The sequence below is a fragment of the Microcebus murinus genome, chromosome 3 (assembly GCF_040939455.1).
Source record: "Microcebus murinus isolate Inina chromosome 3, M.murinus_Inina_mat1.0, whole genome shotgun sequence".
NCBI lineage: Eukaryota > Metazoa > Chordata > Mammalia > Primates > Cheirogaleidae > Microcebus > Microcebus murinus.
The window spans coordinates 16,153,187-16,172,791 of NC_134106.1; the positions used below are offsets into that span (position 1 = coordinate 16,153,187).

Sequence of the window (19,605 nt, forward strand, 5' to 3'; positions counted from 1 at the left end):
TCAGGCCACTGAGCCCTACCCTGAAGGACCAGGACCTCAGTGACAACCCCCACGTTGGCTCCTGGGTGATGCTGTTTCTCCTCCATGCAGGGGCCAGAGGCCGCACCTCACCCCTCACGGCACCGGCGCCAGCACGGAACCGGGGCGCGGGGCTCCTCAGCCCCACAGCAGGCACCAGCCCCGCTGGCCCGCTCACCCTGAGAGCCTGAAGGGACAGTGGTCAGACCACGCATAAAAGTAGAACTCTGACCCACAACCTGCGGCCACGGGCCCAGGAGGCCAAACCACAACTCCTGCAGCGTCGGCCCAGGGCAGTCGGCTTGACCAATAACCGCCGGCTGTTCTACCTTTACTCCCGTCTGCAAGTTAGTAAGACCAGCCAGAGAAAGCCACACACGCTCCCCTACCCCACCACAGGACACAGGACACCCCACCTCTCGCTGGGCACCTCTGGATCCCCCAGGCCAACAACCGCCAACTGGCACACACCTGAACCCTCCCTCTCGTCCTCTACAAAGCGCCCCACTCCCCGCGCTGTGGCGTCTCTGCCAAGCGCAGGCGCTGGGGGCTGACCCTCCCTGGCTGCAGCAGGCGCTGAGCACCCAGCCCCGGCCTGCTCTCCCGTGGGTGCTCTTGGCTGCCGCCCACACCCAACAGCACCCCAAAGGCTGACATGCCCAGCGGGAGGCCGGCCCTGCCGAGGAGCATGCCTGTCACCCACATCACCAAACCAGAGAGCGAATGGATGAAGCTGAGAAGGCCATCCCCCCATCCCCGGGCACAGGTCGGGCACAGTCTGGGGCTAAAAGGAAAGTCCTGAGGCAGCAGGAGACCCAGGTCCCGTTCCCATGCAGCTCCCACGTGGCCCTGGGCGGCTCCTCAACTGTAACAACAGAGAGAGACTGGGTTTAATCTCGAGTCCTCACAGTTTAAAGCTCTGCCGTGCCAAGAGTATTCTGGCCTGCCAGAACTTGCCGCAAAGGGTCCTGGCACAGCCCGAGGCAGGACGATGGCAAATACGACCTCCCAAGAGTCTGCCTCTCAAGGAGTCGAGCAACCCTCAAGGACTCAGGCAAGTCACTTCCTCCCGGGGACAGAGGCTGCCCGGCCCAGGAGGGCTGTGCAGGAGAGCCTGGAAGGTGTGCCGGTCCCCTGGCGGGAGGTGAAGCCACCATGCGCACGTCGGGTGGTGCTGCCGTCTACGTAACCACCACCGGAAGTCGACAAGCTGCCTTTCACATTTCAGCTGCTGTTCAAAACACACAAAGACCTCTTCAGAGCAAAGGGAATCCAAAACAGTGACAGCATTTATAAAGGAACTTTTTTGTCGCACTTCTGGTTTTATCCTTTTAACCACCAGGCCTAGACTTGATTCCTACTCTACAAAGGAGGAAACTGAGGCCCTGAGAAGTTGAGCAGCCCACCCAGTGCCCACGGCTGGCAAGGGGCAGAGTGGGGATGTGAACCTGGGACTGCCCACCTCTAACCCCACTCTAGGGGTGTCCTGGGGTGTCCAGCCTTCCCACTCGCTGTGAAGCCATGCTCTTAGGGGCCCCGACCTTCTGCAAAGCTGCTCAGGAGGTAGGGCTGAGGCTGGGGACAAAGATCCAGTCCTCACTCCTGTCCCAGCTGGGCCGATTCTGCCTCGTTCTGTTTTACGTACAGGGGTTCTGTTCTCTGGAGCCAAAGATGTGGCCAGTGAACTTAAAAAAAGCAGAAACTGCTGTTCCGTCTGCTGTCCCTAATAGTCTGTCCTTTCAGGCTGGGTTCTGTGCAGTGATCTGGATGGGGAACGCAGCTGGTCTCACACGCTGTGCTGCTGGGATCACTGGAACAGCAGCTAGGGGAGTGTCGCCTGTGTGATGTTGCAGGGTGGCAGTGTTGCCCACCTCCTGCCTTCCTCATGGCTTTGGGTCGCTGGCCAGGCCAGGGCTAAGTGCCACAAAGGTGCAAAAGAGGTAAGGTCCAGCCACCCTAGCTCACGGCCCCCACACAGCAAACAACTGCCTGCAGGACGGCACACCAGGCAGCTCCCCTTGCAGGCAGCTGGCGGAAGAGGGAAACCCAGGCCTGTGCAGGAGGAAGTGGGGAGCAGAGAGAAAGGAGAGGCCTTCCTGCCCATGTCCTCTGCCTGGCCCGGGTGGGCGGCAGACTGTGATGACCGCTGACCTGCTACGCTGGGGGCCTGGTTCACTTCTGGCATCTCCAGGGCTTTAACGGAGTTTGGTTTCTGGGGCTTCTCAAACGGGAGCTTGTTAAAACAGATTCTGGGGGTCCCACCCAGGTCAGAGGGGGTCTGGAATCCACATCTCTCCCAAGCTCCTGGCAGTGCAGAATCCCCAGCCGGTCTCTGCAGAGCTGGTGGCCTCAAGGGGAGGCCTGGGTGCCCAGGCGTGGCTATAAGGAATAACTCGGCACAAGCCCAGGGGCAACATGCCATACTCAGCAGGAGGCACCCCGAGGGTAGCAGCCCTGGGCCTCACCGGCTCCCATTCACGGCTCACCTGGGACTATCCCACTTCTACACCTTGGGTTAGCAAACCTGGGGGGACCTGGAGGTGTACCAGGGGCATTCCAAACCATGGAATCACCCCAGAACAGAGATTTCATCTAAATATAGAGAGTAAGATATTATTTTTATACTAAAATATGCGTGGTGATTTTATGCAAGATGATGCAAAATGCATACAAAACCACTACAATACAACACAGCATTCCAAAGAAACATCCCGCTTCGCCACCTGAGGCTGTGGCACGGGGCCCTGGGCTTCGAATCCAGCCCTGCAGGCAGGTGTGCTCACACAGGAACCTGCCCGCCCGGAGAGTCCTAGGGGACCTGGGGCATTGGGGGGGGGGGGCGCCCTGTGCACGGGGAAAGAGGGCAAGGGAAGAGGTGGGAGGGGGCAGGCACTGCAGGGGGGGGCAGGATTTGGGAAAGTGGGGGGTCCTCCCGACAGGGGTTTCAGCCCTTAAAGAACCCTTTACTGGGCTAGTACACCGAAGTCCCCAGGGGTAGCTGTGGGCGCCTTGCAAGCATCTGGGGGAAATGCAAAGCAGAATTAGAGCTCTCTGTGTGTAAACGTTCCTCAAGTTACCACCTGTATAGCCAAAGCCTACGGAAAACACAGTGTCCACAAGCAGGGGCCTGGCAACGCCACTTACAGCACGTAGACCTAGGGGACTAGCAGAGTACGGAGAGAAAAGGATATTTACTGATCTGGAAAGACCTATTAAACAGCGTATGCAAGCCGAAAAAAAGCAATTTACTGAATGGCACATATAACACCATCCCATTTTGGTGATAGGATGTGAATATTCAAAAGTGAATTTAAACATTCATGGAGAAAGGACTTTTACCCGTGTTTTCAATTTTTCTATACTAATTGTGTATCATTTGAGTCACAATGAAAAATGTTTCCAGTAGAGTATTTCCAGCAGAAGGCAGAACCATTGGGGCAGAACTTCAATTTTCTCTAAAACAGAAAGTTAAACACGAAAACGGTGTACGACACGGAATGGTGATCCTGACAGAACACGCGTGGAAAACGCAGAGTACGAGGCGGTGCCGCGCTGTGCCTGCCGTCAGGGTGGCAGCTGGGACGGTGGGCAACCCCAGCAGGTGCGGTGTGGGGCGGGGCGGGGCCGGGCGAGGGCTCTTCTACCTTTAGGCGCTCACTAATGGAATAAAAGCCAGTCTCCACCCTAATCAAAACCAGCTTTAAAAGACAAAGAAGAGCCAGGCTAGCCTGGGCTGGGCTTTGTGCGGGCGACTCCCACCGCCCAGGCCGCCCTGCGGTGGAGCAACAGCGCCCCGCCGCGGCCACGGAAGGGAAGGACCCAGGCCTGTCGTACAGGAACGGCATGGGCTCCAGGGAAGCCCAGAGCCAGGCCCAGACAGAGCTTGGGGGGGGGGACCAAGCAGAGGCCAAGGCTGCCATGTCTGCAGAGGAACGGAAAGCAGGGGATGGGGAGGGAGAGAGATGCACGCAGGACATGAGTCGCCTGCGAAGAACAGACCACCCCCCACCAAAGGGTGGGTGGTAGCTCCGTACAAAATTGTCCACAGGCCCACTTGGGTGTCCGTGCAAGGCTGAGGTGGAAACCCGGCTTCAAGGCCAGGGCTCTGCCACACACCAGGCTCTGGCCAAGTTCCCCTTCAGCTGCCCTTGATTTTGCCATCTGTGAAAGGGGATGATCCTAAGGCCCTGCCCACCTGCCAGACCGCCCAGAGCCTGCACTGAAGACGGCGGCAAGCCCGGGCTCTGCCATCTGCAGGCTGCACGAACGTGGACGAGCTACTGCACCCCAAGCTGCAGGGTCCTAACACACAAATGGGGCTGCTGCCCGCACAGACCCCCTAGAACTCCATTTCCTGAACTGTGCCCATGACGGATCCTGCAAGCAGTTTGGTGAGTCATGGCCTTTTCCAAAATATGAAACAGAAGAGAAAATGTCAGAGTACAATACACTTAGTAAGATTTTGTATGCGTTCTTGGAACTTTTGCTTCAGTTTTACATGACATATATACATGTGTACCCTGAGTCACGACATACAATATCATTTTTACTGTGGGTCATAGCAAATTGTTTCAGAAATGCTGTCTTAAAGATAAAAGAAGATAATGCAAGCAAATGCTAACTTCGTTCCTGGCATTTAATGAGCTCTCAAAAAACGTTAATTATGCCTGCTGGAGGTGATTAATACCGACTGTTGTAACATGGGTCCTTAAAAGAAAACCCAAGAGGTCTTAAGCCTCTGGGATTTCTCTTAGGTGCTAAGCTTTCCTAGGACTCAGGGCCAGGCCCCTCGGAGGACAGAGCCAGGGGGCGGAGCGGGGGGCAGGTGGTCCCAGGCTAGCTGACGCATCATTCCTGACAATCTGCTAATGAAGTAGGAAATTCAAGGTAGCATTTGCCAAACCCAAAGAGCATTTTCCTACCCAAAAAAGGAGCCACTTTGCTAAGCATGTCCTCCAGGCAAAGGCTGGCGAGAGCCACCAAAGTCCATCTCAGTTTGGCACTACGTGTGGTTTCTTAGAACAACAGAGAGCCCAAGTTCAAACAAAGCCTTGTCCTTACCAAAATAAAGCCGAAGAAGGGCCTTTGGGCTTGGACAAGGCTGATAAGGAGTGGCTATTCCAGGCTTCTCCTGACATCACCGCCACCCTTGCTGCCTCTCCCTCAGGGCCACTGACCCCACTGTTCCAGGACAAGGCCGGCCATGGGCCATGGAGGAACAGGGGGGCCTGGCTGGGGGGCACTCGATGCACCAAGGTGCTGCAGGTCCCCGGCCCCCAGCCCTGTTTCTGCTGTGGCCCCCGAGCATGGCACCTTTCCCCAGTGTGAACCCTCACCCTCCATGCTGGTCTCACGGCCGCCCTAAGAGGAAGGTCTGCAAAGGGTGGGCTGTGCTTTTAGTGCCACATTCTGCATGCCATTTCAGCTGAACTTGCCTCTGCCTGATGTCTTTTTTTTTTTTTTTTTTTTGAGACAGAGTCTCATTTTGTCACCCGGGCTAGAGTGTAGTGGTGTCGTCATAGCTCACTGTAACCTCAAATTCCTGGGCTCACGTGATTCTCCTACCTCGGCCTCCCAGAGTGCTAGGATTATAGGGGTGAGCCAACGAGCCCGGCCTCTGCCTGATTTCTAGTTCCTTCTGGAGCAGCACCTGCAGGACGGGCTCCGTCGCCTGTTCCCTGAGGACTTCAGCGAACCTCTCACATCCCGGACTGTGGCTGTCAGAGGGGCCTTGGAAGCGATGTCTGCTTCCCCAGCCGCCTCATCTGACCTGCCCCTACCCCAGAGTAGGGTCCATGCAGTGGGGGCTCAGGAGCAGCTCACTGATTGGCTGAAGGCAATCAGAGGGCCAGGAAAAGAGGAGGGACATGAAGGCCAGAGAAGCGGGACACCATCCAGGAGGGAGCCCTGAGACCACAACTGGCCTCTCTCTTCTGTTCCTGTCAGGGTAGGGCTTGTGTGTGCACACACATGCACATGCATGTGAAGGGGACATGGTCTACTGGCCAGGCACCCCAGGGCTCACTCCTCCTCCCTGCATCACATGCAGTTGGCACTTGTGGGTCACAAGTCCCTTTCACCCTTGTGACTCATGAGGACGCTACAGCCACTCTGTGGGGAGGCAGGGCCAAGTTGAGTATTCCTGCTCTGCCTGCAGGCCCAGAGAGCTGCAGTCACAACTGGAAGTCACACGACTGGCAGAACCCAGATCTCCTGGTGCCAGCAGGGGTGTTTGGCAGCCTGGGCTACTGAGGTGTCATGAGGGCCTCTGCCCAGCCTCAGTGCAGAGCTAGTGGCAAGGGACACCTTATGACCAGGCAGGCGCAGGTGATACCTGAGCCCAGGCCACAAGACATGGGGGATGCCGAGGGCATGCAGAGAGCCAGTCCCCAAGCATGGCAGGCCAAGGACCCGTGGCCTGGACCCCTGCAAGAGGGAGGAAGGGGTCATCTCCAGATGGCTGGGACAGGCAGAAGGGGCCCTGTCGGCAGTGGGAGACCTACCGCATGATGCCAAGAGGATCCAGCACCTCCTCCTCCTCCTCCTCCTCCAAGGACTTCTCTGCATCTTCGTCCTTCAGGCCCAGGCTGGGCGGACCCTCACCCGCCACTCGGTCTTGCTGCTCAAAGAAGTCAAAAGCCTCCTCATCGTCCCCTGCCTGGCTGTGTGTGTCACCCAGGACGGAGGAATCTCTGCTGGTGAGACCCGCAGCCCCTGGGGTTCTGGTGCCTGTGGAGGAAGACAGGAAAGAAGGGACTTCACACCCAGCCCAGAGGCAGAGGCGGCCTCGCCACACCGCACCCAGGATTTGAGGCCAAGGGCTTCCTGCAGTTTCATGGGACCAAACTCTGCCCTGAGCCAGGATGGTGTGTCTACGTGGATGGGAAGCGACCACCATCGCCGGGGGCAGCCAAGTGCCTGCTGCAGCCCTCCAAGGGCTGATGGAGTGGTCACAGGACTGAGCTTCAGGGCAGGACAGAGGCAGGGGTTCCTGAACCTCCGCAGCCCAGAGCCCGTCTGCACTGCAGGACAGCTGAGCCCGCCTCCACCAGCCTAGCGGTGGGGCAGCCAGCCAGCGCACAGGGAGATTCAAAAAGAACCAGCACCTCCAGGACCACTTCACAGCCGTGAGGCACGGCAAGGAGCTCTGCCAGTCCAACCGCGGACAGAGACCGTGAACTCAATGTGTGCACACAGTGAGCATGGAAGATTCCAGAATAAACTGTGATCAGTCCATTACAAACTGGCTTAGACCTGTGCTTCTCAAAGTGTGGTCGCAGGCAGGTATCCATGAGTTAAGTACAGATAGGAATCCAGAAAATTCCATAGCTGCTTGGCATCACCGTCACATCCCAGGATGCAATTCTGTATTCGTGACAGCATCCGTCTGTGACAGGCTGGGAATGAGAACGCCAGTCCTCCCCCATGGGTAGCTTGAGAAGCGTGGGCTGATTACTTGTTCATCTCTATCCAAACTGTTACTGGGTAGTCTATTTGAAAGCATCAACTTTTTTAAAAAATTGCATTGTAGGTAAAGAGCTTAGCGTGTCCGGCATACAGGATGTGCTGCGTGATGATGACTACGTTGTGTATTATGTGTTACAACATTTGGACAAAATGTGAAATACCAGTCATAATCTCAAGAACCTTCAATTTCATGTAATAAGCCTCATGGAATATGCATTTTACATTTAATATCACAAAGCCCTATGAATGAGACCCTAACTGTCCCTCCATTTTAGAGATGAGAAAACTGAGGCCCAGTGTGGCTGGGGAGGTTGGCCCTGCTGCGCTTCCTCTCCATGACAGAGGTGCCAAGACATCTACACCTCAGGGACCCTAGACCCCTGGGGGGACATAAGAGTCCCAGGCCTTCTGCACGTTCCCTGGCTTTGCTCTTGAACCCCCACCTTCACTTTTTTTTTTCAGTTAGTTTACTTGCCATCGACTTTGTTTTGCAAAATTCCCTTTTGTTTTGTGGATCTAGGAGATTCACAGCAGTCAGGAAAAGAGTTAAAGCCAAGGAGACTGACCTACTGATCCAAGGAGGGGAGGGGTCAGGGCGAGGGTCCAGCACCGCCAGTGGGGCCTCTCTCCACCCCGAGGACACAGGAGAACCCGGCCTGCCCGGGCCTGCCCGGGCAGCCTCTGGGCCAGGCTGAGATCTGCCCCAGGGATCTGGGTGTGCCGAGGGGTGGGCTCCATTCTAAGCGTTTCACAGGTATGAGCTCACTTAATCTCACCACCACCCGTCAGCCAGGCTATCCCCATCCTATAGGTCAGAAAACTGAGAAAAGAGGGGGTGGGACACCGATGGGAAGGGCCTGGCCCCGTCACTGAGGTGCTGGATCTGTGGGCTGTGCCCTCAGCCTGGAGGTGTGCCCTCTACTCTCCCCAGGGCCGGGTGGCAGGAGGTGACCCTGTGATTATGGGTCAGGGAAGCTCTGGGGATGGGGCTGACTGGGAAGGCCAGGGGTGGGTCCCACTGTGGAGATGCCCCTTGTGAGCCCCATCTCACCCTGGACTCAGTCCCTCGAGGGTTAGTGCCCTGCCCACCACCTGGCCCAGGGATGTGGGTAAGGCCCATCTGCCTCAACGGCCTGGCTGAAACTGCCCGGCCTCAGAGGGCAGCTGTGGACCCGCCCCCGCCGGGCCAGGGCAGCGAGGCCCAGTTCTGGGCTGGGGAGACCTCGGGGACTCGGGACAGAGCCTGGGGTACCTAAGAATTCTAGCAGCTCTGGGCTGCCTGCCAGCTCGGCATCCTTGGAGACACAGCGCAGAATGTCATTGAACACGGCTCTCCTTTCCCGGATGTCAGACTCCCCAACAAACAGGACCTTCCTGGGGAGCGGGGGGAGGCTGGCTGTTGCATAACGACTGCTCAGTTTCTGGTAAAACTCCTCAATCTCGCTGTACTTTTTGGAGACCTGGAATGAGAGGAGCATGCGGTTTTCTCAGTGAAGAGCGGGAGGGGGCGATCCTCTCCCCCCAGCCAGAGGTCAGAGGTGGCGCCCGGCCACGGGAAGTGTGCTGTCTCCCTGCCTCGGGCTCTCATGCTTAACCCTCCTAGTCCACGGCAGGCTCGCTGACAGATGCCTTAATGGCCCGAAGATGCAATGCTGCTGCTGCTCCGGGCACTGTCACATCCCAAGTAGACACTTTGGACACAGGGACCCCGGCCTGGCCTGTGGGTGACCACAGCTGCCACCTCCATATCGGGCTTCCAGCGCATGAGCAGGGTGATCTCACCATCTGGCAGGCGGCCAGGTCATCTTCCTGCAACACTGTGAGTCACCTTTTCTCAGCACAGAACTCTTGATGGCTCTCCCGTGAGCCGGCGGCAGCCTTGGGCAGGGCTGATCCGTGCAAGCAGTGGAGGCAGAATTTGCCGATGCTGGCTGCCTGCCCTGCCGTCAGCCGGGACCCCTCGGTGTGCCAGAGCCTGGGCGAAGCCGGCTGGGGCCCCGTTGCGGCCAGGAGGAGGTGACCACGCCTGCTGCTCGATCTCTCCCCACAACTCCTAGGCAGCTAAGTCTCCGCCCTCCCACTCATCAAGCTCCCGCTGAGTGTCACGCAGTACGGGGACATCTCAACAGGCTCTGGGTCTCGCGAGACAGCACGGCAGGTCCAGTGCCGTTGCCACGGTCTGTGACCACGTGTGGGTGCTCAGAGGAGAGTCCCCTGTGCTGTGCACACACCACCAGCCTGGCGTCCACCCTCAGCGCTGGGCTCCTCTGTGCTTCCCCCAGAGCTGTGCCGTCTCCCCGACTCTGTGGGAGTGTCTAGGGTGAAGTCGGGCCACTCCCAGGCCCAGGCCGCACCACGCACACCACCGGAGTGCCATGTGCGGCTCACTGGCAACACCACCCAGAACCCTCCCTAAAGGTTCTAGACACTAGAAGGTGACTGAGGGACTCCAGAACCCACTCAGTGGGGAGTCGTCTGAGATGGGGCAGGGGTTGCTGCCTGCAGCTGTCAGCACAGAGCCTGGCTCTGGAGCTTTCCAGAGAACAGCTTTCAGGAGAGGCAGGAAGATCCTTTCACAAAGTGGCTGGGAACACAGGCTCCAACCAGGCTGTCCCAAGGAGCTGGTGACTGCAGCCAGACAGGCAGGGCAGGCCACTGTGGTGGCCGAGCGCCCCCTGCTGGCCCGACTGCTTCCACGCAGTCTGGGTCCATAGCCCCGCCAGTCCCACCGTGATCCCCAGAGCTTGGGCAGCTGTGAGGCTGGGCTCTCAGCCCACACACAGCCCACGTCCATCAGTGTTGCAGCCAGGCCTTCTCAGGTAGCTACCTGCACCAGCAATCAGAGGCCAAGTGAGAGGCACTGAGGGCAGAAGGAGCTGAGGGTGGGAACTCACACTCATCTGGGGCCCCGTGTGCCGGGCACGGGGCAGACAGCCCCTAACATAAGCGTGTGCGTGCCTGCAAAACCTCGGCTACAGCGCCCCTGCCTGGGGGCGGCTTTTACTCCATGGTTAGCAATTAAATACATATGTATATTAAAACATGCATGCCCCTTTAAGGAGTAGATGCAAAATGCTCACTAATTCTTTTCAGCTAAATCATGAGACTTCAAAGAGATTTCAGGCTTAGGGCACACAACCTCGGGCTACTCTATCAGATCCCACAGAGAATAAAGCAGTTCTCCTTTGCTCTCTCCAGTACTTCAAAATGAGAAGCCCCTGCAAACGCACGCACAGACTTCACAGGGCGTGGGTGCCACGGACTAGAAAAAAGTGGCACTGGTATGACACATGGAGGTGATATGACAGCCTCATGAACACCTGCATGTAAGACCAGCCCTTTGCTCAGGACGGAGCAAAACAGCAGGTGAGGGGCTCAGGCACCTGTGAAGAGCTGGCCCCACTGATCATTCATTAAGGTAATTCCTTGCTGACCCCCCCCATAATCATGGATGTGCAAATTATACCTATCTTAAGCACCTAAAACTAAAGTCTGCTCCACTAATAACACTAACAATGAATTAAAGTTTGTCTTTACAGGTAACAAAACCGAAGACACAGAATCAAACATTCTTCCACCTAGCCAGGAACATCTACACAACTGATGTTTCCTTCCCTCCCTTTTCCCCTGTAACATCCCCCTTATTTTATGTAAAATGTAGATTTCCTGGGCCTGTCAAGAATGTAACCACTTTGCCTTATCACCTCCCACCCCCCACTGTCTTTTTCCTTCTCTATAGGCTTTAAAATACTGAAGTTCTGGCCAGGGCGGTGGCTCACACCTCTAATCCTAGCACTCTGGGAGGCCGAGGAGGGTGGATCCTTTGAGCTCAGGAGTTCGACACCAGCCTGACCAAGAACGAGACCTCATCTCTACCAAAAATAGAAAAGAAGTTAATTGGACAAGTAAAAATATATAAAAAACATTAGCCGGGCATGGTGGCACATGCCTGTAGTCCCAGCTATTCAGGAGGCTGAGGCAGAAGGACTGCTTGAGCCCAGGAGTTTCAGGTTGATGTGAGCGAGGCTGACATCGTGGCACTCTAGCCTGGGCAACAAAGTGAGACTCTGTCTCAAAAAATAATAATAACATAAAATAAAATAACTGAAGTTCCACCTTCCCCTTCTGAAAAAACAGCCACGGCTAGTCTGCAGTTCATGTATTTTTCAGGTGAGCCCTCAAATTTGGCTTAATAAACCTCCAGTGGTTGAGATTTTTGCTTCTGTCATTTACTTGAGTTGACAGGAGCAAGGCAGACCAAGAACCACACCCTAACAATGAAATGAGAAACAGCACTGCTAGTTAAGACACTTCCCATGATGTTGCCAGAAGTCCCTTAAAGATCTGTGCCATAAATTTTTCTTAAAATTTAGTGCCTCTTTCAACAGGTCACCAGAATGATGCAATTCATTGTTCCCCTTTTCGTCCTGGCTGCCAGGAGATTCAGAGCTAGCCTGTGTGCAAACCTGCAGCAGGTCGCTCCCCTTTGTACCATGAGACCCTAGTTCATTTCACCTTGTCTAGTAATCCTGTAGCCTGTCTCTCCTGGGCCCCACACCAGGGCCTTTTTATAAAAGGCAAACAGTGAATAATAAGGCACGATCTCGGCCCTTCTTGACACTCTCTCCTCCTTCAGCTCCTGTGACTCCACAGTGGCCCAGTCCTCCCCCCTCTGCCTCACCTGTACACTCCCCCTTCTTGACGAGACAGCTGATGTCCTAAGGATTCCCTCCTCAGCCCTTCTCCCCACCCTCCACATCTGTTCTCTGGGCAACTGCATCCACTCCCAGGCTTAGGAATGGCTTTTAGCATCACCTCCAAGCTGACGTCTCCCAAATGTGCATCTTAGGCCTGACCCCGTCCAGAGCTCCAGCCTTGTGTATCGGTCCATTGGGTGGACACGTCACAGTCAACACGCCCCCTCAGATCTGCCCCTGCACAGGTACTCTTTACCTCAGTGGGTGTAAATATTTCTAACTCCCCCTTCCTTCCACACCGACTACCACTGGCCTGCTCCAAGCCCTCACCTGGGGACCGTGCCTTCCAACCCAGCTCCATGCTCCCAACAGACTGGTTGGTTAAAGGCACACAGGACCACGTGACCATGTCACTCCCCTGCTTGAAACTCCTCCTCGGCTGCAGGACAGGTCCGGGCCCTGAGAGCTCCCTAACCCAGCTCCTGCCTGTCACCCCCCTCCTCTCCCACTCCATGCCAGGACCACGCTGGACTGCTCAGAGTTCCCCACACAACACCCGTCTCCAGCCGCTGTGCCTTTGCTTAGGCTGTGCCCTCCGCCTGGGACACCCTTCTCCCCTCTTCTGCGCTGAGCTCCACCTGCTCTTGAAAACACAGCTCAGCCCTCACCTCATCTGGGAAGTTTCTGGAATGTGTTACCCAGGGTGGGTTAGATGTCCCTTCTCTACACGCCCGGACCCCCTTTGTATTTCTGTCACCGTCTGTATCCATGTCTTTACAAGCCTGCTACTCGTGGACTAACAGTGTCTGATTCACTCTTAGGTCCCTATCACCCAACATGGTCTGGCACTCCGGGCCCTGAGTGACCGAGCAGTGGATAGAGAAGTGCCCACCCCGACGCCACTCACACCTGGTGGGCAGGTGTGGATGCCCCCCAGACCCCAGGCACCCTCAGAGCAACCTGGCCAGAGCCCCCAGCTCACCAAGAACTGGACGACATCCTCGGGCTTGTGCTTGGCCGACTTGAACACGGCCAGCCGGGTCACCACCAGGATCTGGTACTCCACGTGGCCGGACATCATCTTGCCCCGCACCTCCTGGTGCTGGGGCACCGTCAGGTCGAGGCCCGTGTGGACATTCTGAACTCGCCTGCCAGAGGAAAAGAGGGCAAATGAAGCTGAGGTTCAGGTCGGCAGAATTCTCAAGGGAAACTCAGGCAGGATCTCGGAGTAGCCTGGCAGGCCTGGGTGCCAGGCTGCTCTGCTGGTGGTCCTCAGGGTCCTCGGTGGTCACTGCTCCAGGCCACCTGTCCCGCCACACAACAGCCCCTCATGAAGCCTGGCCTTGGTCCTGCCTTTGGGCTGCTCAGAGGCAAATGGTCTGTTCCCAGGAGCAAAACAGGGAAGGATGGGGCTTGCTGACAATCACGAACGGCTGAGTGTTTCACACCAACTCAGACGTGAGCCTTGCAGAACTGGCAGAGGTGGCAGCCCCGGTGATCTACGCAGACCAAGGGAAGTACCTGGGTCCGTGTGGACAACACAGGAAGGAAACTCCACCGGGCACATGGAGGGAGGTGGGGAGCCGCTGCAGGGTGCTCCCACCGGGAACCTGGCTGGGTGCCAGCGTGGGGCCCTCCTCAGCCTCTTCCGGGCAGTCGATACCTCCCTCTGCAGTGCTGGGAGGATGTGTCGGGTGAATACCAGGGCTCTTGGGAAATTTTGAAATTCAATTCAAACATACTGAACTGTACGGAGAACAAAGAACTGATGGGGCATTTTCCTTTTTTTTTTGAGACAGAGTCTCGCTGTTGCCCAGGCTAGAGTGCTGTGGCGTCAGCCTAGCTAACAGAATCCTCAAACTCCTGGGCTCAAGCGATCTTCCTGCCTCAGCCTCCCGAGTAGCTGGGACTACAGGCATGCACCACCATGCCCGATCAATTTTTCTATATATTATTAGTTGGCCAATTAATTTTTTTCTATTTACAGTAGAGATGGGGTCTCACTCTTGCTCAGGCTGGTTTCGAACTCTTGACCTTGAGTGATCCTCCCACCTCGACCTCCCAGAGTGTTAGGATTACAGGCATGAGCCACCGCGCCGGGCCAGGACATTTTCTTTTAAGTGAGAAAAGCTATCCAATGTGTCCCTCATCATACGTAAGGGTGTGACACAGACCTGCGTGGACCTACGTCCCTCACACCAACACCTCAGGCAGGACGTGCCGAGCACGCTCTGATCATCGAGGTGGGACCAGCTGTGTGCTGGGCAGAGCTCTGGGAACACCAGGGCTGGGGCCCCGAGCAGGGAGGAGCTTCTGGAGCTTAATCTTGTGCCCGGGGCAAGGCCCTTCCCTCTCCAGAATTACCAGAGCTCTCTCTCAGCACCCCTTCTGCACAGACTCCTCATGTCCCCTGCTAGGCATGTGACACTGTCACCAACATGCTGCTGTCACCGACTGGGAAGGCCAACACAGCATGCCTCCTCGTGCCACCTGTGTGCATGCCCAGGGACTGGGCACACCGTCCTCCCGAGGAACATTCTCCCATGGCACAGTGCGGGCTGTGATGAGCACAATCATTTATGCAGACCCAGGCTGGCCTGCACCAGGCGCAGAAGGGCCAGATGTGAGCTGTGAGGTGAAAGGCACCTAGGCCAGTCAGGGCTCCCTGTCAGCAGCCAGATGACGCTGCGCTCAGACGGTGTGTGCTTGTGGCTTGGTGCTGCACACGGTGTAGCCATCACGGGTGTGGAAGAAAAGGGCCAGGCTGAATGCTGAGGACAGAACCGCAGCAGACACAGCCTGAGCACCTCACCTGTGCCTGGGCGGCTGCTGCCCAGCAGCCCTGCAAAGGAGCTCTGCTACCCAGACCCACTCACAAGACAGGGGAACCGGCCCAAAAGGGAGTTGCTCACATAAGGTCTCAGCGGGTATGCAGCAGAAACAGGGTGCGATCCCTGGCACTCCTCCAGAGCCCCTCCAGAGCCCGGAGGCCTCTCACAGAGCATGAGAAAGCACCAGGCATCGTTTCTTTAGGATCATCATGGAAGCGAAGCACAGGTGGGAGAAGTGACGAGGAGGAGGGCACCTGAGCTGGAGGGGATGGCCACTTGGAGTGAAAAGGGGACCCAGGCCTCCCATGGCCAGCACCTCCCAATGTCCAGCTCCCTGGCAGGGCCTATGTCTGATGGTTCTCTAACTGCACCAGAACCCCCAATCCACCACCCCTCCCCGTCCCAGAGTCCCATTTGCCTGCTGGAACCCTCGGTAGTGAGAGGAACAGCTGGCCTGGCCTGGGAAAAGCTGGCTTCTCCAGTCCTCTGCCCTGTGCCAGGCAGCTCGTGGCTGGGGACAGACGTGGCACAAGCATGCCGCCTGCTCCCCGCAGAAATTCAAGGCCGCAGACTTCAAGGCTATCACCACACCAGGCCTGGCCACCCTAGTTGCCCGAGACGTGGGGTTCTCTAAGTGTGGCCCCTGGATCAGCATCGCTTTGCCTGGGAACTTGAGGAAGGCGCACGAGGGACACTGCATCGAAAGGCCGGGGTGGCCGCATCCTTGCTTTAGCAAAGACTCGCCCTCCGGCGACTCTGGTGCACCTGGGCCTGGCCCAGTCACTCTCCCACTTCCCTAAGCCCCTAAGGAAACTTTCGGTACAGGGCTGGAGAGTAAATATTTAGGCTTTGTAGGCTATGTGGTCTCAGGTGCAGCTGCTACGGACAATACATAAACAAATCGGGTGTGTTGGGCAGGATCTGACCCACGCCTGTGCCCCAGACCAAGCTTCTCAAATTGTGCCCTGTGTTCAAGCCCCCGGGTTCAGAGTGTGGTCCCCCAGGTGGGCGCGAGAGTCTGCATTTCTAATAAGCTCCCAGGTGATGCGGACGCGTCCCTGTGCTGCTCCAGGCACCATGAGAAAACACCCTGGGCTTCACCGTCACATTCGCCGCTCAGTCTGCACCTGTCTCATACTCGCTGTCCCCTCCCGGGACTGCGGACAGACTGGCTGCTCCTAAGGCCACCCGTCCCTAGCCCCTCCCGGCTACTCAGGGATGTGGCTTCTGAGGGCTCCCCACTCTTCCTCGCCATCAATTTCCCTGCCTTACTGGATCGCTGTCATCAGCACGCAGTCACACTGCGACCTGCCTGGGACAGGAGCCATGCTCTGACCCACCCCCCCCTTGCTCAGTTTCCCTCCGCCCCTTTCTGGCAGAACCCCTCAAACGAGTGGCCCATATTCACCAGCTTCGGTTCCTCTCCTCCAAGCAGACTTTTGTTCTCGTCGTGCACCTAGGTTACCTGTGACCTCTGTGTTGTCAAATCCAGAGGTGAGTTCTCACTTCCCCTCTTGCCTGACTTGTCAGCGGCACCTGGCGCAGTGGGCCGCTCCCTGCCTGAAGGCTCTGGCCTTCACGGGCTGCCGGGACACCCCACTCCTTGTGGCTCTTCCTCTTCCTCCTGGCCACTGCTGCTCAGCTTCTCAGGATGGTTCCCTGATGGCACCCAGCACCCCCTCTCGCAGCGCTCCTCCCCAGGTGAGCTCATCCAGGTTCAAGGCGTTAAATGCCATTTATGGGCCAATCAATGGCTCCCAAATTCCTCTCTCCAGGCCAGATTCTCCTCTCCCCAAAGCTGGCCGCCTCCAGGCTGCCTGCCTGACGTCTCCAATGGGTTGTCAACAAGCTTCTTAAACCCACATGTCTAGACAGACACCGATGCCCACCTTCCCCCATATCTGCTCCGTTCGGTCTCCCCATTCCGGGAAACCGCAACTTTGATCTTTCAGCATCTTGGGACAGGGGCCTTGCGGTTACTCCTGACTCCTCCTCCTCCTCCTCACATCCCACACCCAAGCAGCAGCAAACCTGGAAGCTCAATCCTCGAAATACATCCAGAACACTGACGCTTCTGACCTCCGTGGCCGCCGTCACCCTGGGCCAACCCACCAGGGGCTCTGTGGGGATTCCTGCAAGGAGTGAACCACCGAGGGCACAGCGAGACTCCCCTGTGCCCACCAAGGGCGCAGTGAGACCCCTGGCCACCCCTGCCTGCGGCCACCCCAGACCAGCCCAGCCACAGCCCACGCTCAACACGGCAGCCAAGGGATCTCTGTAAAACAGAAGTCAGGTCCCATCATGCTCAGAATGAAATCTGATGGCCTACAAGGCCTTTCCTGATTGTCCCCTGCTCCCACTGTGTCACCTAGCACCCCCAACCCCACTCACTCCACTGCAGCCACACCAGCCCCAGGACCTCCGCTCCTGCTGTCCTCACAGCTGGACACACATTTTTCAGGCTTTCTTTTTCCTGGCTCTCTCCTTCGGGAAACTTGTCAGGGATCTTCCCAGGGGCCACACTACGAGAAAGATGTCCCCACCACACCACGTAAGACACACATGCTCCTCCTAGCACTCTACAGCCCCTGCCGTTTCATTTTCCTCCACAGCATTTATCATCCCTGGCATGTTCTATGTTGCCTGTTGTCCGTCTGACCCCACTGGAGTTCCAGGTTTGGCTCGCTGCCGTCTCCTAGAACCTGGACCAGCACCTGGCACAGAGAAGGCCCTCAATAAACACCTGCTGGCTGAAGGCACGAGTGGGTCACGTGGCGACATCACGTGGGAGGAGGTTGGGTGGAAACAGGAGCTGGAGCCCCAAGGAAGAGCACCTGGCCGTGGTATTTGCACTCACCCTGCAGGCAAGCCTCTGGCCTCCACCACCCGCACCCGAGGTCGGGCACCGAGGGAAGCCACTCCTCCCCCCAAGCACCCAGCACCAATGTCACACTCCGTCCACCTCCACGTGGCAGAGGGGCATCTGCTACTGCTGGTGTCTGCCAGTCTCATCCCTCCAATGTGCAGAAAAGTAAACCAAAGCTCCGTGAGAGCAGGCGACTTGCGCGCAGCAGGGAAACCTCTTCTGCCCATGAAGGTGCAACCTGTAACCGAGGTCAATCACCCAGAGACCAAGCAGGTTCTGACAACAAGGTTTACGAAAAGATTGTTTTTCTAGATCTGAATTCCAGATAACAACTGGAAGATTCATAGTTGGGCTGGGTGACATTCGCTGATGTAATAAACTGGCCCCTTAGCCCAAGATTTTGTGTAGGGGGACAAGGGTGGAGTATATGAAAATAGTTGAAGTGAGTCACTTCACAGCTTTTTAAAACAGAGTGAAAGAGTAAAACTATGACCCTCCCAGCCTTCCCAGGATCCAACCAGTGCCATGTCCTCCAGGCCTGGATCAGCGCGCTCCAGGGCCTGTGCTGTAACGTGCAGGTCTCCTGAGCTGCTCCTTGAGCAGCTGCCACCTCCCCTCCACCTGGTCACCGTCCACTCATCCTGCAGGACCAGGCCTCATTCCCCTCCTCCCACAAGCCGGGGTCCTGCCCTGCTCTGTGTTCCCATGGCAACCTGAACTCACGACCCCCTCCTAGCATCTACCCCTATTCCCTGCCGCAGGGTTTCCCGCAGGGCCGGGCTCACCTGATTCACCCGGGGCCCAGTGTGAGCACCGGTGGCACACCTGAGCGCTGAGAGGATGCAGAAGTAAACTTTCGGGCCCAAAGAGAAGAGCCCAAGTGGACAGGGAAGGGGAACAGTCTCCTCTCTGCCCGCCTGCACGGAACCGGCCAGCCCCAGGCACCCCATGGGGTCTCGGGTGAGCTCTTTACCCTCCAGGGGGCCTCAGTTTCCCCATCTGGAACACCGGGACACCCGAGGTGGGCCGCGCCACCTGTCCTGCAGGGGCCCAGAACCGACGAACTACTGAGATCGTTGGGGAGACCCGCGCCGGCCACAGACCCCCGGGGGGCGGCCGTCCCCGCCGTCCCCGCCGCCCGGGACCCCGAGCTGCCCGAGGCCGGCGCCGGACGCGGGGTCTGGCTCACCTGGAAGTGACGAGCACCGCCGGGGACTGCATAGCGGCGGCCGCGGCCGGGGCTGGGCGCGCAGTCACGGGACCAGGCAGCGCCGGCGTCGCCGCGGCCCCGCCCCCCGCTCCGGGCGGCCGAGCCCCTCCCGCCGCCCCGGCGCGCCCCCTGGCGGCCGCGACCGCGCAGTGCGGCTCCTTGGGTGGCCCGGGCGGGCGGCGCTGGGGCCGGCCCTGCAGGGTGGCGGTCTCAGCGCTCGCGGCGCCCCTGAGCTCCGTCCCGGAGCTGAGCCGCGCCCCCTGCAACCTGTAGAGCGCCTAGCCTGGGAACTGGCACGCGGGGCGTGCAGTCAGTGTGTTCGTGGTGCCGGATGTTTACCTGCTGACCAGAGGGGACCCGGCTCTGTTTCTGCAGCTAGTCCCAGTACAGAGCTACTCGGCCCTTCCCTCATGGCCTTTTCATTCATCCAGCCGATCAACAGATATCTACTAAGCCGGGACTCTGTCCAGGGCCGGTGGAGATTTGGAGCTACACAGGGAACACCGCGGCACAGGG

At 57.7% G+C, this 19,605-nt stretch overlaps 1 protein-coding gene across 3 annotated transcripts in view; it reads right to left on the reverse strand.

The window, feature by feature from the left end:
- Positions 1-19,150, reverse strand: part of HS1BP3 (HCLS1 binding protein 3) — a 31,177-nt gene extending 12,027 nt beyond the window's left edge. Inside the window, exons 1-4 of one of the 3 annotated variants that reach the window (XM_012787712.3) lie at positions 19,069-19,150; positions 13,165-13,330; positions 8,738-8,945; positions 6,522-6,747 (exon numbers count right to left, since the gene is read on the reverse strand). In XM_012787712.3, coding sequence (XP_012643166.2) covers positions 6,522-6,747; positions 8,738-8,945; positions 13,165-13,330; positions 19,069-19,100 — 632 coding nt within the window. In that variant the 5' untranslated portion in view covers positions 19,101-19,150. Of the gene's footprint in view, positions 1-6,521; positions 6,748-8,737; positions 8,946-13,164; positions 13,331-18,664; positions 19,041-19,068 lie in introns of those variants that run through there. The other 2 variants (XM_012787713.3, XM_076000575.1) reach the window with 2 other exon arrangements.
- Positions 19,151-19,605: the final 455 nt, after the last annotated feature.